Raw genomic sequence first — 24,741 nt, forward strand, 5'->3', positions numbered from 1 at the left:
TTTCGGACTCGGATTGGGTTGGTTGTTTTGGCACGCGAGTGTCCACAAGCGGTTTTTGTTTCATGCTTGGCAGTTTAAGTATATCATGGTTGAGTAAGAAGCAACCTACTGTGGCCACTTCGAGTTGTGAGGCTGAGTACAGGGCGGTCTTCACAGCTACGGTTGAGTGTGTATGGCTCAGAAGCCTTATGGCTGATTTGGGTGTTGGACAGGACATTACCAACACTATCTACACTGACAGTCAGAGCACATTGGCAGTTGCGAGGAACCCAGTTTTTCATGCTCGCACAAAGCACATTGAGGTGCATTACCACTATGTCAGGGAGAGGCTCTCAGTAGGAGAGATCAGCTTGGCTTATATGCCAACACAGGAAAACCTTGCAGATCTTTTCACAAAGGCATTGTCTCGTGAGAAGCTTGAAGCTTTCCGCAAAGCTTTGGGCTTACTCCCCTTTGTGGACTGATCATGTCCTCAGGGCATGGCGCTTCCCTTTACTCATGTGCCAGCTCTCGTTCGCCGCATCACTCCAGGGGGGATTTGTTACCATATACATGTGGTAGTGATGTGTGTGAACACACTAGGACCGCCGGGGCATTTTTTCCCTCTTTAGGAGGTTTTTCCCCCCCGTGCATTGTATATACGCCCATCACTCTAGGGCTATCTATCTTTCCATTGCACACTAAGTTATACACTCTCTATTGTGTGCCTTGAGCTTCCTTCGTCTTCTCCAAGCTATGTGTGTTTCTCTGCAACCCTAATTCCAACACATAATAGGTGCCTTACAGTCTTGTACGGTTTGTGCTATATAGCACCTGTTGTTCCCGCTCCATTTCTCCTATTTTCGGGCAATTTTTACATCAGGTGCAACATTTACCATGGCTGACAACAACACAGATGTCTTCAAGATGTTTGCTGCTAAGGACAGGTTGGATGGGGACAATTACCCTATGTGGGCTTATATGATGCAACACGTTCTTGTGTCAAAGGGCGTCTGGAATATTGTACAGGGCATTGATGTACGTCCTGGTTCTGAGGATGTAGGCGATGTTGAGGATGTTGCAGGTCTTGCTGCAAGGATTGCTGCTATTAGAGTTGTTTTGCCTACGGTAGAACAAGCTCTTTGGGAAATAAAGGATGCGCAGGCTCATGCATTAATTTTGTTTTCTGTGAAGCGCACCATTGTTCCTCACATCCGTTCAGCAAAATCTACAAAACAGGCTTGGGATATTTTGGTTGGTCTTTATGCAAGTCACAATGAGGCTAAAATTGCTTTGTTGCGTAAAGAGATGGAGTAAAAGATTATGCATAAGGAAGATGATATGGACACTTTCTTACTGGTGTCAAGGATATCAATGAGCAACTTATCTCTGCAGGGAAGTCATTTCAGACAGTTCTCTTGTGCAGACTGTTCTTGATGCCTTACCAGATTCTTACCAGACTTTTGCTAGTACTTGGAGACTTATGACGCAAGGAAATCCAGAAGTTGTCAAGTTTGATGCATTATGCACATTGCTGTTGCAAGAGTCACTTTCTAGAAAAAACAGGACTAGACAGCGTGCAGTTGAACAAGCTTTTATTGCTTCTCAAAGAAAGGGTGGTAATAGCAATGCAGCCACTTCTTATGGTTTTGGTGCAAGTGGCAAAACTTCTGTTCCCAATGCTTCTGCTGGAAGCACTTCGTCTGGAAATTCTGGTGATAAGGGCAAAAAGAAGATGCGTTGCCATTATTGTAAAGCTAATGATCACTTGATCAAGCAATGTCCTAAGTTGAAGGCCAAAGAGGCTAAGAAGAAAGAGGGTGGTTCCACTGCAAATGCTGGTTCCACTACAAATGCAGCCATTGTTGAGTTTTCTATAAAAGGAGACTGTAATGCTGATGTTGATGCAGAATGGGATTTTAGTGCAGAGTGCACTTACAATCATACTGTCCATGATGCATGCATGTCTTGCTGCAAATTCACATGTGTGGTATTTTGACAGTGGTGCTACAAAGCACATTACCTCACATCGTGAATTGTTCACCTTTCTCGAGTCTGTCCCTCATGAGAATTCAGTCACTTGTGCCAACAATGCCTCTTATCCGGTTCAAAGAGTTAGAAAGATTGTGCTTACTACTGCTAATGGTAGTTCTTTCACACTTGTTGATGCACTTTATGCACCTGGGATCAAAAAGAATCTTTTATCTCTATCTCCCACTTGCTAGACTTGGACTTGTAGTCAAATTTGTGGATGACAGATGTACAGTTCATGATCTCAGTTTTGGTGATGAAATCGTTGCATCTGGGCTTTTGTGCCGTGGGCTGTATACGCTCACTTTGTATGACAAGTGTGGACAAAATTCTACAAATGCTGTTGCAGATTCAAGGGCTATTTCAGATGAAAAACTTTGGCATGCACGTTTTGGTCATCTGAATTTTGTCAGTTTGCTGCGTTTGCAGAAATCTGATATGGTTGCTTCGTTGCCGCCTCTTGAAGCACCTGTCAAACATGTTTGTGAAGGCTGTATTTTGGATAAGATGCAGCGTTCTAAGTTTCCAAAGCATGGTTCATTTCGGGCCACATGCAGGTTGCAGCTTGTGCATAGTGACGTTTGTGGGCCCATGCAACCTCCGTCCTTGGGCAATTACCTGTACTTCGTGACTTTCATTGATGATTACTCCAGGCATGCATGAATATTTCCGCTTAAAGCGAAGTCCGAAGTTTTTATGTGCGTCAAACAATTTATGGCTATGGCTGAAAATGTCTCGAAATGTACTATGGGCACCCTTCGTTGCGATCGAGGGGGGGGGAGTATATGTCTCATGAATTTAATGCATTTCTAGCTAGTCGTGGGATAAAACACCAATGTACAGTGCCTTATACACCTCAGCAAAATGGTGTTGCTGAGAGGAAAAACAGGTCACTTACGGAAATGGCACGATGTATGGTCAAAAGTCAAGCTTTGTCTCATTCTTTTTGGCTTGAGGCCATCATGTGTGCCACTTATGTACTAAATAGGTGTCCTACGAAAGCTTTGCAGTCTATTACTCCATATCAAGCATGGCATGATAGAAAACCTTCTATTGAGCACATGTGTGTTTTTGGTTGTTTGGCATATGCTTTGGTGCCACAAACGCAGTGCAGAAAATTGGACGATAAGGCTATCAAATGTATTTTTGTTGGTTATACTGTTGAAAGCAAAGGTTACAAGTTGTATCATCCGCATACAAAACGTATTCTGGTTTCACAGGATGTAGTGTTTGTGGAAGATTCTGTTCAACCCTTGCTGTCATGTACTAGAGATAATGTAAGCTCACAGGACATTTATGACACTTTGTTGCCTCTTTTCAGTGGTGGGAATACGAATGTAAGTTCCAATGAGGCAAATGTACAACCTATGGGGGTTTCTGAAAATGTTACAGATAAGCCTATTACTGAATATGCAGATGTACATGATGTACTTGATGAGGAAAGGGCTGAGAATGAGCACACTAGAGGTATGCCAAAATGGCTAGTGCACACTTTGCGTGACAATAAATTGGATGCACCTTTGTCTAGTCGTACTCATTCAGGCTCTTGCCATGCATCTTATGCATGAGATTGTTATGCTTTGGCTGTGTCTAGCTTACATGATAATGAGGAGCCTCTGTCTTTTGATGAAGCACATAATTCGAAAAATTGGATGGCTGCCATGCTATCAGAATATGATGCACTTATAGAAAATGACACATGGACTTTATGAGATTTGCCTCCTGGCAAAAAGGCCATTGGTACGAAGTGGGTTTACAAGTTGAAACGCAAGCCGGATGGTGAGATCAATTGCCATAAGGCTCGACTTGTTGCAAACGATTATGCACAGCAAAAAGGCATAGATTATGAAGAGACCTTTTCTCCCACTTGTCGTATGACTACTATGCGTTTTCTATGTGCATTGGCAGCTCATTTTGGTTGGGATGTACATCAATCAGACATTGTTACTGCTTTCTTGAATCGTGACATATTTGAGAAAGTTTATGTAGCGCAGCCTCACGGTTTTGTCAAGAAAGGACAAGAGGACAAAGTGTGCAAATGTAAAGTCTTTGTATGGGTTGAAGCAATCTCCTCGTGCTTGGTATGAGAAAGCTGACACTCATTTGGTTAAACAAGGCTTTCGTAACAGTCCAACAGAAAGCACATTGTAATGTAAAGCGTGAGGGTGATGTACTTCTCATTGTGGTTCTTTATGTAGATGATTTGCTGATCACTGGACCAAATGAGAGACATATTTTTGAATTTAAGGCTGATTTAATGCTACTTTCAAGATGAAAGATTTGGGGATGTTGCATCATTACTTGGGTATGCAGTTTAAGCAGTGTGATGGTGGTACTTCCTTGTGTCAGAAAAGTTACATAGAGACATTGCTATGTAAGTTTGGACTTGAGGATTGCAAACCTATTGCCACTCCCAGGAAACAGGTTTAAATTGAGTCTTCGTGATGCTGGTGATCCTGCTGATGTCACTCTTTACCAAACTGCTGTTGGATGCCTCATTTATGTATGCAACACGAGACCAGATATTCAGTTTACAGTCTCACAGGTTAGAAGATTTATGCATAGCCCAGGGTCTAAGCATTGGCAGGCTGTCAAGAGGATTTTTCGCTACCTTAGTGGCACTTTACATCTTGGCTTGTTTTATCCCGAGGGGGGATCATTGCCGCCAGACTTACATGCTTTTTCGGACTCAGATTGGGATGGTTGTTTTGACACACGAGTGTCCACAAGTGGTTTTTGTTTCATGCTTGGCAGTTCATGTATATCCTGGTTGAGCAAGAAGAAACCTATTGTGGCCACTTTGAGTTGTGAGGCTAAGTATATGGCAATCGTCACAGCTACGGTTGAGTGTGTATGGCTCAGACGCCTTATGACTTATTTGGGTGTTGGACAGGACACTGCCAACACTATCTACACTGACAGTCAGAGCGCATTGGTAGTTGTGAGGAACCCAACTTTTCATGTTCGCACAAAGCACATTGAGGTGCTTTACCACTATGTCAAGGAGAGGCTCTCAGTAGGAGAGATCAACTTGGCTTATGTGCCAACACAGGACAACCTTGCAGATCTTTTCACAAAGCCATTGTCTCGTGAGAAGCTCGAAGCTTTCCGCAAAGCTTTGGGCTTACTCCCCTTTGTGGACTGATCATGTCCTCAGGGCATGGCACTTCCCTTTACTCATGTGCCAGCTCTCGTTCACCGCATCACTCCAGGGGGGATTTGTTACCATATACATGTGGTAGTGATGTGTGTGAACACACTAGGACCACCAGGACATTTTTCCCCTCTTTAGGAGGTTTTCCCCCCCGTGCATTGAAAATACGCCCATCACTCTAGGGCTATCTATCTTTCCATTGCACACCAAGTAACACGCTCTCTATTGTGTGCCTTGAGCTTCCTTCGTCTTCTCCAAGCTGTGTGTGTTTCTCTGCAACCCTAATTCCAACAAATATCTGCCACATCTACCATCACCTAGATTGGCTTGGAGCATCCTCTTTTCTGTCCACACCGATTTGTGCAGAATTAACCATAAAAGCACGGACTTTTTGGGTTTGATAGCCTTGGACCAAATTTGTAAACTTGAATTCCCATTGTTTCCTATAGAGGGAGATCTTCCACCTCTTGTTAAGAGTGAGGTAGAGAGGGGGGTTCAGATCGGGAACTTCGCACAAGGGGTTGGTTAACTTGAATCCACCCTCCTACACATAGACCTTGAGATTCATAGGCTGAGTAGAGTGGAGAGTCCATTTCACATCATTGGGGAAGATATCCATCCTTGACTTTAGGGGAGTTAACTCCCAAGGGCTCATTCGATACCGTAAGGAAAGGTCAAGATCAGTCAGCCAATCCGGTTAGCATGATCCCACAATTGGTGCCAACACGATAGACCTCTATTGTGTAAGGCGAGAGCTCTCCTAAGATGTTGGGTGGGGAGAGTCGATAGTTGAAGGGAGGGCCACCAGATGGAGTCCCCAGGGGGGAGGGATAAGAAGTGTTTAGAGAGGACATTGGGCATGAGAGCTCCTCTATGTCGATTCCAAGCTTGCCAAACAGACCTTAAGAGATCCGATCCTGATGTCGAAACTGATTGTTTGCCAAAAAAGATACATTGAAGGGGGAGGTTGGACCATCCTTGTTCTCAAAAGAGCTTGAACTTTTTTAGATTTCTGAAAAACAACACTGCCCACTCCTTTTTAGATGAATGTAGACCGTTTAGAATGAGCTTGACTGGCATCTTGTCCGCTGCAGTCTTTAGATTATGAATACCTAGACCTCCCTTGCCTTTAGATAGGGTACATATTTCCCATGACACCTTTGTTGTTCTAGCAGTAAAGGGGTCGCCAGCCCAAAGAAAATTCCTGCAGATTTTTGCTATCCTGTCCAGGTGTGTATCAGCCGGTCTCCAGCACTCAAAGAAGAAGAGCACATACGCATTCAAGAAGAAGTTGATCACCAGCACACGACCGGCCAAGGAGTGTTGAAACCCTATCCACCTGTTGAGTTTGGTACGAAAAAGGTCACAAACCCAATCCCATCTGCCTTTACGGGAGACCCCAAATCCCATAGGAATACCCAGCAATCTGAAAATCTGGCCTTCCCAAATAATTTTACAGCCAGTATTGACAAGCCACTCTGGAAGGGGTGAGTGCAAAAATACTCCTGTTTTGGTGTGGTTCACTTTAGACCCGGAGGCTAGACAGAAAAGATCCATTACCACCCAAAATTCTCGAATAGAAGGCTCATGATTAGCTAGAATAGCATTTGTATCATCAGCGAATTGGGAGAGACATTGATAAGACTCAGAGTTAGGGAGGGAAATCCCTTTGATAAGCTCTCTTCTCATTCTATCCTTGACCAGGCAGTTAAGACTATCAGCAGCAACTACGAACAAGAGGGGAGCAATAGGGCAACCTTGACGAGCAGAACGAGAAAGGTCAAAAGCCTCAGACAACTGACCATTGAGAGCCACTCTGGCTCTAGCATTTCCAAACAAAGTTTTGACATAGAGTATGAGACAAGGTCCAAATCCCATAGGCTCCAAGCTCTGTAAGATAAAGAACCATTCCAAACGATCATAAGCCTTGCCTTTAAGGAGGGCAAGAACGGCAGGAGGAGAAGGCGCCTACGCCATAGCTTTGCTTAAGCTAAGCTCTGCGTTTCTCTCGACATCTCTCTCTCTCTCACTCTTCTTCTTCTTCAATTTAGAGCTTTTCTATTAAGACCTCGTGTTCTTTAGTACTGAGGGACGATAGCCATTAACGCTACGTGCAGCATCATCCTCTAGCCTCATTTCAGAAAAAGCTCTTAGACCAACGAAGTGAATATTTACCTTCCGCGTGAATCCGTTATAATGCACAACTTGGATGCAGCTTGCAAGCAATGACAAGAGGCATGTGCTCTGCCAATCAAGTACTGCGTCTCACCCTGTCCCTCATATGCAACGGCGCTCCACAGGCACGTGGCTGTTTGGTCGTCACGGGGATCATGGCCGGTTTCTCGGCTGGACTTGCTCTACAGCTTTTAGCCTTCTACAACTCTAGACAGGTGGACGACCTGCTACAGCAGGTAGACCGGTATGGTTATCATCTTTCTCTAGATGATCTGGGTCTAGCCTCTAGGCTCTCATCAGTACCTCCGCTGCCATTGCCGAAAAGCTTGCAACTCCTGCATCGAGTCTGCAGACTTTAAGGAGGGAGGTGGCAGAATCTCACTCTCTCTCTCTGTTCTTTGCTTTGACAGTTCAAGACGCGTCACGCAAGTGTAGCCATCGCCCATGTTTGTGAGAGCTTGCAGATAGCTTGTGCGTTCATAGAGTATATACCGCCCATTGATAGATAATTACATTCGCGTAGATATTGCTGGTGCTCGTTTTGAAGAGAGAGAGAGAGAGTGGTAGTGTGTGTGTGAACCTTCTTCCAGAGCTTGATACCTGCGTCCAGCTCCTCCGATCAACATGGCTGGTGCTGTAAGAGTCGATCTTGATGGGTTCCCGGTGCAGACGCTCACCATTTGCATGATTGGCGGGGGAGGTTTCATCGGATCGCACCTCTGTGAGAAGCTCATGTCGGAGACGGAGCACACAGTACTCGCCATTGATGTTTACAGTGACAAAATTCAACATCTCTTGGAGCCAGGGCATCCATGGAATAGTCGCATTGAGTTCCACAGGATCAACATCAAGAATGATCCCCGTCTCGAAGGCCTCATCAAGCTTTCTGATCTGGTATTGTTCAGAGATGCCTCTGTTGCTATATTTGATGGAGCCAATGAGCATTGGACAGACACTGATAGATGCTCACATGTGCATGTACATACACACGTTTCCACTTATTCATTCACCCTCATGTGCCTGTAAACATCACATTGGCATACTCACTCTTGCTTATGCACAATGCATGCTCGACAAGAAGTCGCTGTTTGTGAAGTGTATGCACCTGCCACTCTTACACACACAATTTTGGAGAAGGTTGGTGGTCCATCTCTACATAGCTTGGCCTCACTGTCTTATCAGCTTCTGGGATGAGTGCCGATTGCACATGCTTTAGGTCGTGAATTTTATATTGACTAAATTGTACACTTGAGCCAGGGCTGAAATGTGATGTCACTACTCATTTTCTCACTGCGTGTGTTTATGAAGGTGATCAATCTTGCAGCGATTTGCACTCCTGCTGATTACAACACAAGGCCCCTTGACACCATTTACAGCAACTTCACTGATGCCCTCCCAGTGGTATTTATTTGAAAAGAATGCGATGGAACTTCTTTGATTGTGGTAATAGTGGCTTCTCATTGTCTTTGTGTGTGCATCCAGGTAAGGTACTGCTCTGACAATGGAAAGCGGTTGATCCACTTTTCCACTTGTGAAGTGTATGGCAAGACCGTCGGCAGCTTTCTTCCAAAAGACCATCCTCTACGACAGGTGCTGAACATTTATTGAGGCTATGTTATAGTTCCTTAACTTTAACGAAAATGTATTGCCATTGCTCTTGTTTGTAGGTTGAAAACATTTACTTTTCAATGGCTGAATGCCAAATCTTATATGACTACCTTAGTCTGCAAATGTGGCTTCTTGGATGATCTCTTACTGTTATCCTGGCTTTTACGTTATGTAACTATTCTAAACCATGTAGAAGATCACCCATTTCCTGCGGATTTGCACTGAGTAGCATATGTTAACTGGTTTGTTGATTCTTTTTTTTGCCGAGTTTCCTGACAGTTCTGGTTGTGACATTTGAATTTTGCTCACAATTGGGCACTAGTAAATAGTGATGTCATTGGAATGTTGTGAGTGATTTGATAGCGGTTTATGATCTACCTGATGATCGTATGGTAATGGTTCATTGCTTGATTTCCTTCTCTTTCTTCCTCTGTGGACTGGTTACACTTTCGTCCATGTCTTTAGAAACTCTATCAATCGATCCAAATAGTGGAAATGGGCACGACAAACATACTTGTATTAGTTGTGCAATATTATGGGAAGGTTTTGGAAAGGAAGTTTGGCAAAGCCGCACAGTTGTGAGTGACCAAGAATTGGGCATAACTTGTGTCTTTGGACGAAGAAGGTGAAAGGTGACTTAATGGATTTATATGCAGTGATACTGTAAAAAGGAAAATTTTTCAGTCTAATGTGTACACAGATGAGGCAAGGAGGGCTTGTTTGACTAGTACTCTCCAATGCATTGGAGTTTTATGTGTTTGATCCAACAATGTAGGATTAGACTTTGGTAAGTGACCATAGAATTACATGTAGGTTTTATTTCAGATGGAATTTTAGTGTAGGTCTTCTTGAAAAGACAACAGCAGTTCATGGGATATATTATGGTGTTTTGGGCTGGGGAATCGCCTGTATCATTGGACTAATTAGAATCTTTGGAAACATAGTGACATGGGATGTGCCCCAAACAGCTGGGAAGAGGAATGGGAGATGTGGCTTACTTAAGAGGGGAAGCTTGTTTCCACAAGAAGGGTTTGAAACAAGGGGATGTGGCTGGGACAAGGGGCATAGGAGGACAGTGGGGACGGGAAGCCCAACAATGGGTGTCCCATGTTACCATGTTTTGGTGTCTTGTTTCCATTTGACCCCGAGTTGTAGAATGATGGATCGATAAAGCAATAGAAGGATAAAGAAAAACTGTTAATCTGTTATGCAGGATCCTGCTTTCTATGTTCTCAAAGAAGACGAATCTCCTTGCATCTTTGGCTCTATTGAGAAGCAGCGGTGGTCGTATGCTTGTGCCAAGCAGCTAATTGAGAGAGTTATCTATGGTGAGTGCTCAATGGAGGTTCTTGATTTATAGCACTAAATGGGAGTAATGCTTATCATGCGTTTTGGTATGTACTGCAGCCGAGGGTGCTGAAAATGGTTTGGAGTTTACAATAGTGAGGCCCTTCAATTGGATAGGTCCAAGGATGGATTTCATACCTGGTGTTGATGGGCCGAGTGAAGGTGTGCCCCGAGTATTAGCTTGCTTCAGCAACGTGAGCGACTATAAGTTCTCGTTTATTGGAGTGGTTTGAGATGTGTAATGTCTTGTTGTTTGTCAAGATTGATTAGCCTGTTTTGTTCTATGCTTCAGAATCTGCTCAGGGGTGAACCGCTCAAGCTTGTAGACGGTGGCGTCTCACAACGAACGTTTGTATACATTAAGGATGCGATTGACGCAGTGATGCTCATGATTGTAAGCAGAGAGTCGTGGTGTTTGAAAATCACTAATGTTATATTATGATAGTTTGCTCAGATGCTCATGTAGGGTTGCGTCAAGTGCAGGAAAACCCAAATAGAGCTAATGGACATATTTTTAATGTTGGAAATCCCAACAATGAAGTGACGGTTCGAGAGCTTGCCGAATTGATGAGTGAGGTAATGCCAACTTTCTATTAATTGTGTCTCGGTCTGTCACCTTCAACCCATTTATTGCCCATGTGCTTGCCTTGCCTAGGTTTATTGTCAAGTAAGTGGCAAACCCATGCCAGAGGTTCCCACTATCGATGTGAGCTCCAAAGAGTTCTATGGAGAGGGTTATGACGACAGTGACAAGAGGATCCCTGACATGACAATTATCAAGAAGCAGCTAGGTGAGTTGTTGAGACAGGCTTGATCATGTGTGCATGCGTTGGTGTGTGTGTGTGTGGAAGCATACATGGATGCCTTCTACACCCATTATTGGTCAATGGTGCCATTGACATTGGTGGGGAGGTTGTAGTAGTGTAAGTGTCCCTATTAAAAGACAGGTCCCTGCTTAGGGAATGTCCCCCTTAAGATGCAGCGGTTGCAACGCAAGTATGTTGCAAAAAAATGTTGTGATGTTGTCTCATTCGTCTGGAGCAGCGTTCAAAGTCACATTGGCACCCATGCCTCAAATCTTTTGTTACATGCAAAATCTAAGAACTCCTGCATGTTTTCATGGCAAGTCGTCATTTGCGACAGAGATTTTTGCTGCAGATTGCCCTGCTTGAGCACTTCCTTTTGCACCCCTGCTTGCTGGAGAGGTCCAAGATTCCTCTAAATAGGGGATTTTTACCTAGTCAGTTTTAGGCACATTGGTGGGGAGGTTGTAGTAGTGAGTCCTCTGCACCATGAGCTGGTTGTTATATGATCTTGTTGTTAGTTTTGTGACTCTACAACTTGCGAGTTCTGATGCAGATGTCTATATTGATGTATGCTCTTGTGTGTGCATGGGTGTGGTGCATGCGTGTTCGTGGGAACGCAAACCATCCCCCAGTATGACACCCCCTATACTAGGCATTGATGATAGCTCGTATTTCACTTTCCTTTGAAAGTGAATTCCAATATGTATATATTGATGCCTGTGCTTGTCCCTCGGTTTCAGCTGAGTGGCTGGCCCATTCACTCTGCATATTGGGTTAAGAAGGAATTACTGACGTTGAGCAATGAATGTAGGATATTGGGGGAAGTCAATTTAGTACTCTTTTATCTCAAGAATTTGATGTGAATATGCATTTGATGGGTATGGGCAAATCTGCATGCAATACTTTGGATTTGTTATGGAATTTCACCCATCTTGATTATGCAGGATGGGAACCTCAGACATCATTGCCGGACTTGCTACACACGACGCTGACGTATCAGCATCGAACATATGCAAATGCTGTGAAACAGGCGATGGCCAAGTCCACTGCGAGTCATTAGACATCCTAGGGGATGATCACAGTGAGCAGGTAGTGGAGTGGGCATGTTATCTAGTTTTGGCGGCTTGACCACAATTTTGGGGGGCTTGATCACAGTAACCACCCTTATTTATATTCTTTTTTGGAGTCATGATCCTGTTGAGGTAATGACAGAAGCCAGCAACTGGAGGGCTCTTATCAAATTTGATTTTTTGAATAAGTCTTATATGTATTCACATTGTGAAGAATTTTTGTATACTGGATGTACACAACCAGTGCATTATGCACAAGCAGGTGTATTTTGAGAGCTAACCACCTAGAGTTCACAGCCATTGCATAATCTTTTTGGGGAAGAAATGGTGGTTCTGATGGCCCTTGAGAAGAGCAATGGCCTTCTGGACTGCTCAGAAAGGTCTTAGAGAAAAAAGGATTAAGGAGTGCATGTGCATTCATAGGAGCTTGATCCCATGATGTGAAGTATCGACTGAAACTGTCTTTAATACTTTTATTTTGTCAAAGTTCTTTCATTTAAGGACCTCATCGAGGTCCATTTCATTAAATCGTTTTATTACTTATCATGCTTATTATACCTATTTTTTCTTATGAAATCATTAAAACATTCTTTTGTTATAGTTTGTCGAATGGGCCCTTTTATCATTTTTTTTTGAACCGTTTTTTTCCGATTTATTTTGTTTTTAAAATGTTACTGTAAGCCTTTCACTTTGTTGTTTAAGTGGGGCCTTTGTAACATATAAAGCTTTTCTGAATGTGTGCATAAAGCATTTCTAACTCAGTATATTTAATTTAAAAGTTACTTCTAATGCCAAACAAAGTTGTCATTTAGAAAGGGTTTCCATGAGTGCGGGAAGGTGGGAACGTGCATCACGCGCACCTATCAATGTTTGCAAAAAAAAGGACCTTCAATATGTTTTTGTATGGGATTGGTACATTGTGAAATGGCTAAACTCACTAAAAGGTTGGCTAAATTTTAGCTCTTTTTTTTGGGAGGAGGTGAGGAACTCAAATACAAACTACTGAGTGATCCAAGAACATCACTTGGAGGTCGCGAGTTGTAGGAAACAATCTATATGTGAGAAGCTAGTGTTCTATAGAGAGGGACTACCTACTTTTAGTGGGATGCTTACCATTGTAGATAGGGAGTTATAACCTTGGGGAGAGTCCTAGGTATGAGGAATTAAAGGGGTGCTACATCATGCCTATGGGAGAGTCCTAGGTATGAGGATTAAGTAGGCAAATCAACTTCTCACCATTATTAACATGCCCGGCTTTTGTGATGCCAAGGGAGGAGTTAAGGTGTTCATGGATTTGAGATTGGTGCATGGGAGATTTAATATGGTGGAGGTTAGAAATGACGAGACGGGCTTAACTAGCTTATTGGTAGGTTCAAAGCAGACAAAATGGAAGGTTCTCTTTGAGAAAAAATCACTGAACAACTTATGGATTGTTGGTCCTTGCGGTAGCTCACTTGTCTAAACTTACACAAGCCTCTAATATATTAACCCATCCTCCCATTTAGACAAATGCTACTTCTTGTACCAAGTAGATTGGCTTTGACCTTCAGTGGAACTGAGTATAGAAACCACCTAGAATGTGTCGGATCATTTCCCCCTTAAGTTAAACATTGGAAGGGGCTAAAGAAGAAGATTGCTATCTTGAAAAGAAGAGGAAAAAACTTGTTTTGGGTGAGCATCTCTTCAAAGATCCACGTTGCACACGGAAGGAGGACACGAGAGCGGCGGACCCTCAAGCCTAGTCCACCCTAGGACATAATATCCAAATGGCAATAAAAAGAAAAGAGTCTATGTAAGAGATTGTGGACAACAACACGCTCATAACCACCCAACCACATTATATATAGGCTCGTGGCCCTCAGGCTCGTAGCTATATATATACCCTTGTACTGTATTTGTGTCTTGGCCCTACCCTTGGCTTTACATTACTCTCCTCTTGGAGGGGCGTTTTTGTCTTCGGAAACAAAAGTGGCAATATCTTTTAGAAAACACTTATATTTTTCACAGTAGCTCCTCACATGGGTCTAGTTGTCCATATGACCAATACACGATTCAGTATGAGGTTCAAGAAAAACATTTTGATTCTCTACATTGTTGTCCCTTTGCAAACATTTATGTAAACATCTTATATCCAAAGTAATGTATAGAGTCTATTTATAGCTCACTTGAGTATTTTAAATGAGTTACCGCAACTAACAGGTGAATAAATGAATGACCAAATTTTCGACTTTCTTAAGGTGCTGGAATGTGTAAATTTACCTCTTCTCAACTTTATATGAAAGTGAATTGCGAACGTATTTCATCAACATCGATGAAGTCCTTCACTTGTTATCATTCTTTATCAGCAAGCAACCCCACCATAACTCGTGATTGAGGTTAAAAACTGACATAAATATGGAGGGACTAAACCTAGTCGCAACATGCTTTGCATCATGAAAAACGAAGTCCAAACTAGAGGTAATATTTCCAATTGGATTGCGCCTTGCTAATGTACGCTCTTAGCACATTCTCTACCAGTAGGTTAACACTTGCAAGATCCCCATCTGTCTCTAGATGAGTGGTAGTATTGATATTGAGTTGTTTTTCCCCAACCGTTTAATGACAGTCCTCCAGAAATAACTAGTAAATGTGGGTTACAATTAATCCCAATATTGCTGAGTAATCTATACTATTATAAAAGGGGGAGGGATTTCGACCCCCCTCACAACACGTGGCAGCACCTCCTTCAACGTGTAGTGTTCCCTGCGGCTCCGGCCACACACACACACACGCACACACACACAAAGGTGGTTGAAGGCCGTTGTTCGTACTAGCCTATAGAATCGATACAGATTATGAATAACCAACTTGATCACCATTATAAATACAATAGTGAAACGAATAAACTTTACAAAGTGTAGTCAATTTATCTCCAAGCACCCATATCGAGCCATCATCTTGTGTATGGTGGTTGGTAGACCCACAATAAATCTCATTGAGATACTACACTTGTGGTGCAAAATGCTTCATAAGCTATCAACTTCATGATTTTGCATGCCAATCCAAATTTTCTTTTGCTAAACACTAGGGCCCATAAAACCTAGTGTACATGCATTTAGCAATACCAGGATCCAAACCTGCATTTTTATGGCTATAGTTACCAAAGCTTGTGGTGAATGTTATGCTCATAGCACACATGAAAGAGGAGCGAATAATATGTGTAACTAGCTGTATGAAAAGAAACTAAATACTTACCACTTCAATTACTTGAAAGCCTTGCTAACACATTTGGACCATAATAGAATGTGAAAATGAATCACATTTAGGTACAAACAATGAAACACTTTTATTAACAGAACATAGCCTTGCTATATGCGTAGACAACCATTTGTTAATGTTGTTTAATAGTACTTGACCTTAACAACTCTTATTAGGTATTCAATAATTTTTGGCCATTGAAATTGTTCTTGGTACGACGTGCTCAAAATGATCAAATAAATGGATTTGACCAGCACCTAGGGACTATGTCGCGATACATAATTGGAAAAATAGACACCAATGTCAATCGTAGAGACTCATATATTCCACATCTGGATTATGTCTCATTTAATGATGTCAAAAAATATAGCATCCCTCAAGTATGAGATGTAATTGTGAATTGTGTGTGGAGGTAATTGTAAACACTCAGTGACATGAGCGAGAGGGACCCTCATAGACCTTGCTCCACACTGGCTAAACCGAACTCCATGAGTTCTTAGACCATGTTGTACACCGTATGACTAACAACATGTTCCGAAAATAACACTACCATGTAGGCCTATAACTGTTTCATAGGAAGTGAACCCTTGATTGTATTAGAATGAACAATTAAGAGAGAAAGTAACAGGTTGCAAAAATGGTACCTGGGACACTACTTTCCCAAAATCCTTTTCTCTTACCTGACCTTGGCATGTGTTTGAAGAGCAAAGGGGATGAAAGCATTTCCCTATATGAATCCCACTTGTAAAGCTTAATCAAAGCATATTAAGAATGGAAGGAAATCCAAATTATATGCTTATCATGAGGTAAAAAGTAATGTATACTTACCTGGAGGTCAAGGACAATTTTCAAACCTAAAAGGTACAATATAAAACTTCCAACCTCCAAAGGTCCAATATTTCTTCGATCTGTTAAACACTAATGTAGAGATTATTGAAAATAAACCAATAATTAACTAATAACCTTTGGTGTTGCCTTTGCAATCTAAACCCCTTGGTTAGATTTTGTAAAGAAGGTAGTTGAGACTAGCATAGGCCATTGTAATATCAATAGTGATTGTAATAAACAGCTTGCTTAAGTGAACTTTGCCCTACCCCTTGGAAATTGAGAACTTCTTTCCTTGAGAGTACAACTTTGTAGCGGCCAATCATCGACACATCAACACTCATGGAGTGATTTGTCATTAGCTGGGTCATACCCTTGAAAATACCACTCCTATAGCCACAATCAGTGCTATATATTAAACATGAGATCCTCTCAAGTTGGAATCTTATACACAACTGGATCTTGAAACAATCCTAGCGTTTCATTGAAGAAGAGAAAGATTCCCCAAACCAAGAAAAGGTGGTCATACTAGATATTGTTTGGTTTTGAGAACAAGAGATTATCTTGAGGCTCTCTTAGCAGATTCATTTTTTAACATGAGTTAGTTTCTTGATAATGAGGCCATGCTTGCTTGCTACACACGGAAATCATCATCTATAGTGCATGCACATACACCTTGTGTATATAACCAATGATATAAAGTGTTTGCTGCTACAATCATATGCGACGAGCACAATCAAATATATCAGCCTCAATTGTTGTTGAGGCTGAGTAGAAGGTTACAACTATTGGTAACCTCCGCAACAACATCAACAAGAGAATTATCAATATAAATTGTTGGAAAACAACAAGATCTCACCTTGTCTTAAAAAAGTGTGCGAGTCCAGTGCATGTGGAGATCACATCAAGTGGAATCCACCGTGATCATTAGGTAGATAAGGATTTCCTTGACAGATTAACTTATGTTGTAGCAGAAGCGTAAATAGTCATCTAGTGGAATTAATTCCACCTTACTGGCACGTCATGCATATAAATTAAAAAAATAGATTGATAAGCCCTTAGCTTGAATGACATACTCAATTTTTTAAGCTAATATCATAAGTGCCTTGCACAATCAATTCTGGCATGGATACATTACAATTCAATATTGCCATACGTAAAATGTGGGTGTATATTTCAATCCAATTTTCCAAATCTATCTGGCCTTCCCCTTGATCCTAAGTCAATGAGCAGTACCTTGGCATGGGCTAGAAGTCTTGCTACTCATTTTGGCCTTCAAAGCACTTTGCTTTGAAAAGTAGCTGATATTTCCAAATTAAAGGTAGAAGAACTTGAAATTCACTAACCTTGTCGCCCAACTATGGCCAACTTCAAAATCCAAAAACAAATGTTGGCTTGAGATTGATTTTTCGTGTAATTTTGCAACCTTGTTCAAATCCAGCTCATACCCTTGGATTTTGATACTTAAAGCGGTTGTATGTAACGCAGAAGTCCCTTGGATTTGCACATGCCAATACCCAATGAAAGACCATTCAAACACGTTGCAAAGTCCCCCAAGTTTGTATGCTGATCGCATATTCCAAACTTCTGAAGCTTCTATGCAATATGCCTAAAATTGAAGCCTTGCTTCTGATAAGTACCTCGTAAGAATAAAATGTGATGGAGCTTCTGTGATAGAGAGAGAGATAAAGAGAGAGCAAGAGTCCATGCATGCTTCTTGCAAAAAACTCAACGCCTCCTCCTTGCTGTCCCTCTCACCTTTTTCTTTGATACTAATATTAGAGACTGGGAACAACCACACGCTCATACCATACTACATATAGGCCCCTGGCCCTCTAGCTTGTAGCTATATATAGACCCCCATACTGCATGTCTTTCTTGGCCCTAGGGTTAAAAAAGATAGAGAAGTTAAAAACAAAAAAAAGGAAGAAGAAGTTGAAGAGCTCTAAAGAAAAATGTAACGAAAATTGATATATAGTTATTTACTACAGTAGATAGGTAGAAAAAGCATGACCGAGCTATGGGTTATGCAAAATGATACTACATTTATGTACATTTTATTATTCAAGTGCTCTTTATGGGCTATGATCATTACTATGTTCGATCGGGCAGTCTATATCCAAAGCATTCAAGAAATCTATAAATAAAATACGTGCAAGAGGAAAGCGCTTTCTCTCGCTCTTGCTCTCTGTCTCTGTCTTTCTTACTACTCGTACCTACACTCTCTCCTTCTCAATCAAGCAATATGATTGCTACCAATGGTCCTACATATCTCTAAGTTATCAAGGTATCATAGTGCAAGTGGTCTTTTACAAATGACAACCAAGCACATGGTTGATGACATTGGATACTCCTTGGCCGCAAGGTCTCCATGGGGGATATTGAATTATAAACTCTTTGAAAATTGGCCTCAAAAAAATGCAGCACCGCACTAAATTGTATCAAACAATGGTATTGTTTTACAATTGTTATTGTAATGTTCAATTGGAATTTAAGCCTACCCAAATAGCATTATAAACGTTGTCCAAAAATTTCCAAAGTCGTGAGGGCTCCCAAGCTTAACATGACCAATTCTGACTCCGCTTGTTAAAATCGACAACCCTAAGTTTTTTTTTTTGACTAACCTTAGGCTAGAGGCAAACCTTCCTTATACCTTGCAAATAAGTCAATAAAACGTTTGCTACCCATTCTCTTTTAAAAGTGAAAGTATGATCTCCTAAAAAAAAAACCTTGATTACTATTTAAAAAATAATAATTTTTAATATTTGAAGAGAAAGTGTGTCCAACAAATTAATCTTTAAGGAATCTTAGAATGATCAGTCCAACATTTCTGTACCTTCTGACCTATGGCCTATAAAGACAAGTGTTGTTGCCAAAAGTGGATGATAGTTTCACATCATTCATTTACAACATCATTTGCTGTCAATTAGAGACCTATTTTTTTAAGATTATCCTAACATTTATTGATTAAGCCTAGTACCACTTTAACACAAGATCCATATCCACTGATCACTCCAGCCTTACGAACTGCTCTACAAATTTATATAACACGTCGTTTTCACTCGTCCGTAATCAAAGTTGCCTGCTCTAATTCTCCTTTACTGGCAAACATTCCAACTTTGCATCAATTTTATCATTGATTCTTTAAAAAATGTTAATGCATTTAGTGTACGGTTAAATTATTCTTAAATTTAACAAGAAATCATTTGTAGTGCTTTGTCCTTAAGAAACACTCTTGCATATAAAGCTAAGTACAATGCTATCAAATTACTACAATTGACAGGTAGAAAAAGCATGACCAAGCTGTGGGCTATCACAAAGGATATTACATTTAATTATTCAAGTGCTTTTTATGAGCTCTGATCATTATTATGTCTGCTCGGGCAATCTGTATCCATTTTTGAGCGTTCAAAAAATCTATAAATAAATACGTGCAAGAGGAACTCTCTTGCATGGGGGAGATTGCATCCAATGTCTATGTTATTCTTCTCTCCTCTCCTCTCCTCTCTTCTCTCTCAACGTGCCGGTGTAGCACTCTACTCTAGGAGGTGCATTTGCACCTGCTCTGTGTGTGTGTGTGTGTGTGTGTGTGTGTGTGTGTGTGTGTGTGTGTGTGTGTGTGTGTGTGTGTGTGTTCGTATATAGCTCGATTATGGTGCATATATTATTCGCTAGGTATGCACATTTGTTGTTTTTTAGCGTGTAGTATGTTGTTTTCAGTATTTTACAGGGCCTTCTATGCTCCCACTTGCATCAAAAAAAGCAAGAAGGCAATGCTTCATAGGAGGAGCATAGGAGGTGGCTTGAATACAAGACTACACTTGTTGATTTGCAAGTCAAGGAGATTAAAAAAGACCAAGTTGTTGACTAGAGAACTTGCTCTCAAGTGAGAGACTGCCAACCAACCAAATTTTTTAGAGCTTTAAAGGTCAAAAGAAGTAGGGACTCAATAAAAGCAATCACTAATAGGATGGGAAATACTAACCAAGACTAGAATGATATGGACATGCTAATGTTGGACCATCTCAACCAAATTATAGGTCTCTCGAAAGACTATTTGCAAGATGTCAAGGATGAGAGATCACTATTGCTTAGCAATGTAAAGTTTAGTGTATTACCTATAAAAGTGGATGCCTTGGAAAAGTCCATATTAGAAGATGAATGTTGGATAGCCTTGAAGGCAACGCGGGAACAAAAGTCTGCTAAGTGGGATGAACTGATAGCAAAATTCTACAAAGAGTTTGGGGAGGATCTTAAAATCCCCATAACCTAGTTGGCAAGCAAGGCTCTACTAGATGGACAAATGGATGCTAGCAATACTCTCCCTCTTAAAGCACTAGCAACCTATTTCAATGATGACACTAGCTTACAAGATCATGTGCCCATAAAGTCTTTTTTTTTGGGGGCCAAACTCACAATTGCGAGTAGATGTATTAAATACTTTCAAAGAAATGTACAAAGCTACCTGAAGCTCGTGTCAAGCCTTGAGGGATCTCAAAATACAATGATAAGCTATCTGGCCCCAACAAGAGGTGAACCGCTACCCATGTTCTAATTAGCCCCTTTCTGTCAACATGACACTAATGGACCTAATCCACTCGTTCAAGTCCTAGATTATCACTTCCCCATTTTCTTATACAATCTCCGTGAAGCTAGTTGTTGAGAGGACATTCTTGAACCCCCTATAGTTCCCGACCTTCCAGACTTCCTTGAATTAACACAATCTAACAAATTGTGTGCACACAAGCATCACTTGAATTTTCATCCTCTTCCCTCCAAGGAACATGTCGTTCTCAAAAAATCCTAATTTCCAGGTCTTTTGTATGCATTTGCAAATCTTCCATACTAGAAAGCTTATAGTTAGGCACTCTCTCAACAAGTGAGGGAGGTCCTCACTAGCTGTTTTGCAATCTGAGCATATATTTGAACCAATGCCTCTGGCTTGAATCTTTACTCCTATCGGTAGAGCCCCCCATAAAACCTTCCATAGAAAGATCTTTATCGCCACCGGCCTTTGAGGACCCCAGATGTTATTTGTTATTGCCACCCATCTTGACTCCAACCAATGCTTTCCCCGTTGCTTGTTCAAGGGGAAGAATCAATCAACCGATATCATTAGAGTGTGATATATAGCCTTGGTTTGCGGTTTACCAAAGTGTCTATCCTTGGGCCCCGTCATCATGACGCTTGGACTCACACATAGGCATACAATACTTGTCAAGCCCCTCAACAACTCTATTCATTAGCAACCTTTTAACCCCATTGAGGTGGAATTAGGTTGCCAAATCTTTCTAGATGAGCCCATAAAATCTTAAAAAATTTGAATTCAAACATCTGAAACCGAGAGGGAACCAATATTTTTTTGACAAGTTACAAAACATAACGACTTGAGATATTTTTGAAAGATTGATAAGGGGTAATTCAAAGTTTGAAAACTATGGGTTTCTTGGGAATTTCCCCAACATAGTTAAGGGCTTTCCTCAAACTTTCCCTTTTATTTTTATGAGTGTGTGACCCATCCTCCGGATGGCAAGGGGGTGATGGGCATGGCGATGCCAGTGAGAAAATGGGCGAGAGCAACAGTGAGCAAGAGAGACAAAGAGGGAGTGCATTGCTACTACCCTTTTAGCTTGCCAACAACACATGTCTAAGTAGTAATCCATCTTTCTAGAGGATGAAAAGTGAGGTCATCTCTCCAGATGTATTACCTGCGCTTAAATCTTGAAGGCACGTGGCACTATACAAGACACTAATATGGGCAAAAAAATTCATAAATATATTGTTAGCGGGGGTCAACCCGTTGAAAGAAAATGTCACGCTTGGAAATGCCTTGGTTGACATGTATGCAAAATGTGGTGTACTTCAAAAAGCATAGAAAGTGCTTGAGGAGCCACCTATCTTGGATGTTGTCTCTTTGACCTAAGTGATTGCAAGATATGCAAAACAGGGGCAAGGCCAGGAAGCTATGGGATGTTTTTGGTGGATGCAAAGCAAAGGCATCTCTCCAGATGCAATCACTTAGGCTTGCATCTTGAAGGTGTGTGGCACCACCTCATAGTTCTACATGCCTTGGACTCATGGAAGCACTACTTATTGGGGACTCCTTTCATTTTGCAGACGGATCACCAAAGCCTTAAGTAATTCATGACACAGACCAATCTCTCCGACAAACAAATGAGGTGGGAAAATTTCCTTTCGCAATTTCATTTTCATATTGCTCACATTGCTGGCAAGCATAATCAAGTAGCAGGTGCACTCTCAAGACGGCCAAGAGTGAATGAGGTTTCCATAGCAACTCACAATGATCTATCTTCAATGATAGATGAGTATGCTATTGATCCCGATTTCAGAGATGTGATTTCAGCGGTTGCATTAAGGAAGAAAGAGGAACCATTTACTTTACAAGATGGTTATCTTCTCTATGGCAATAGACTATGTGTTACTAGCTCACTACGTGAGAAAGTAATGTATGAATCTCATGCTCCTCCTTATGCGGGGCATAGAGGGATTAAATCTACCCTAAAAGGGATTGAAACATATTTCTATTGGCCTACCATGAAAGCAAACATACAAGAGTATGTTTCTAAATGTGTGGTATGCCAAAATACGAAGTTTGATAGAGGGAAGCAACCTGGATTGCTTCAACCTTTTCCCATCCATAATTCACCATGAGAGAGCATATCCATGGATTTTATCTTTGGATTGCTCATTTTAAACAAGCTCATTTTATACCTGTCAAAAAGACTATCAAAGCCCGTCAAATGGCAACCCACTTCATTTCACAAGTCTTCAAGTACCATGGCTTGCCAATGTCCATAGTGTCAGATAGAGATCCTAGAATGACCAGTAATTTTTGGAAGGGTCTCTTTGAGAATTTAGGGACAAGGCAAAATTTCTCTTTGGCCTATCACCCACAAACGGATGGCCAAAAAGAAATAGCTAACCTAATAATTCTTGATCTACTAAAAGCCTATGTAACGGAAGTAGATCAAAGGTCCCAATGGGAGAAGTGCTTACCCTTAGTGGAGTATGCCTACAACAACACTGTACATACTTCCACAGAAAAGTACCTTTTGAGGTAATTGAGGGAAGATCCAAAATTCCCCTGCTACTTAAAGTACATGGGAAGATCTTTGTGATTATAGCTGCGACCTACAAGAATCTTACCAAAAGATTAAGGATGCTATCTCTATCTCACAGCAGAGGCAAAAGGCTGCTGCTGATAAGCACAAAAGAGCCCAAGCCTTTAAGGAAAATGATTGGGTCTTACTTAAATTTCGTAAGGCTCGATTAAGGCACACGACAGGCAAGAATCCTACGGGACACCAAAAGTACTATGCTAAGTTAGCAAAAAGGTACTATGGTCCCTTCCAGATTCTTAGGCCAATCAATGAGATGGCCTATCAACTCAAGTTGCCCAGTCATTGGCTCATACACAATGCTTTCCATGTGAGCCTACGAAAGCCTTACAAAGGAGAGCCACCTCAAGAACCAACTATTGAAGACCCACTGGAGTGTTACCATATATATGTGGTAGTGATGTGTGTGAACACACTAGGACCGCCGGGGCATTTTTCCCCTCTTTAGGAGGTTTTCCCCCCCGTGCATTGTATATACGCCCATCACTCTAGGGCTATCAATCTTTCCATTGCACACTAAGTAACACACTCTCTATTGTGTGCCTTGAGCTTCCTTCGTCTTCTCCAAGCTGTGTGTGTTTCTCTGCAACCCTAATTCCAACAATTGGTATCAGAGCAGGCCACGTCCTCCCGGGCTTAGTCGCCAGCTGCTCCAGCACACGCCTGCTCACTTACTCTGATTTCAGTGAGCTTTGGCGAGCGTACGCAGGTCGACAAAAATTTTGGGACAGCTCGAAGAGCTAGGTCTGCTCAGAATTTTGCTTTGGGCTCATTTCGGCCTCCATTTCCACTACACGCAGTACTGCACAGGCTATTTTGTCATTTTGTGCAGAATTTCTGTCAGTGCCGTTTTATGCATAACAGGTGCCTTACAGTCTTCTACGGTTTGTGCTATATAGCACAGGTTGTTCTCGCTCCGTTTCTCCTATTTCCAGGTAGTTTTCGCATCAGGTGCAGCATTTACCATGGCTGACAACAACAACACAGATGTGTTCAAGATGTTTGCTGCTGAGGACAGGTTGGATGGGGACAACTACCCTATGTGGGCTTATATGATGCAACATGTTCTTGTGTCAAAGGGTGTTTGGAACATTGTGCAGGGCATTGATGTACGTCCTGGTTCTGAGGATGTAGGTGATGTTGAGGATGTTGCAGGTCTTGCTGCAAGGATTGCAGCTGTTAGAGTTGTTTTGCCTACGGCAGAACAAGCTCGTTGGGATGTTAAGGATGCGCAGGCTCATGCATTGATTGCGTTGTCTGTGAAGCGCACCATTGTTCCTCACATCCGTTCAACCAAATCTGCAAAACAGGCTTGGGATATTCTAGCAAGTCTTTATACAAGCCGCAATGAGGCTAAAATTGCTTTGCTG

General features: G+C 41.6%; 1 protein-coding gene across 1 annotated transcript; it reads left to right on the plus strand.

Annotated features, from left to right (window-relative positions):
• The first annotated feature begins 7,520 nt into the window (after positions 1-7,520).
• On the plus strand, positions 7,521-12,470 carry LOC147452750 (UDP-D-apiose/UDP-D-xylose synthase 1-like). The gene is made up of 9 exons (XM_086518346.1): positions 7,521-8,233; positions 8,648-8,740; positions 8,822-8,929; positions 10,161-10,275; positions 10,355-10,488; positions 10,587-10,688; positions 10,778-10,870; positions 10,950-11,085; positions 12,045-12,470. The coding sequence occupies exons 1-9, from the start codon at positions 7,964-7,966 to the stop codon at positions 12,158-12,160; spliced, it is 1,167 nt and encodes a 388-aa protein (XP_086374472.1). The 5' UTR covers positions 7,521-7,963; the 3' UTR covers positions 12,161-12,470.
• Positions 12,471-24,741: the final 12,271 nt, after the last annotated feature.

Source organism: Adiantum capillus-veneris, chromosome 8, assembly GCF_014529385.1.
Source record: "Adiantum capillus-veneris isolate H3 chromosome 8, ASM1452938v2, whole genome shotgun sequence".
In the NCBI taxonomy this organism is placed as follows: domain Eukaryota; kingdom Viridiplantae; phylum Streptophyta; class Polypodiopsida; order Polypodiales; family Pteridaceae; genus Adiantum; species Adiantum capillus-veneris.

What these genes read in the sequence shown, in the direction of transcription:
- LOC147452750 (XM_086518346.1), top strand. Translation starts at nt 7,964, where the DNA reads ATGGCTGGTGCTGTAAGAGTCGATCTTGATGGGTTCCCGGTGCAGACG. An exon ending in TCACTGATGCCCTCCCAGTG is followed by an intron (nt 8,741 to 8,821) that starts GTATTTATTTGA and finishes GTGTGCATCCAG; the next exon opens with GTAAGGTACTGCTCTGACAA. An exon ending in AAGACCATCCTCTACGACAG is followed by an intron (nt 8,930 to 10,160) that starts GTGCTGAACATT and finishes TCTGTTATGCAG; the next exon opens with GATCCTGCTTTCTATGTTCT.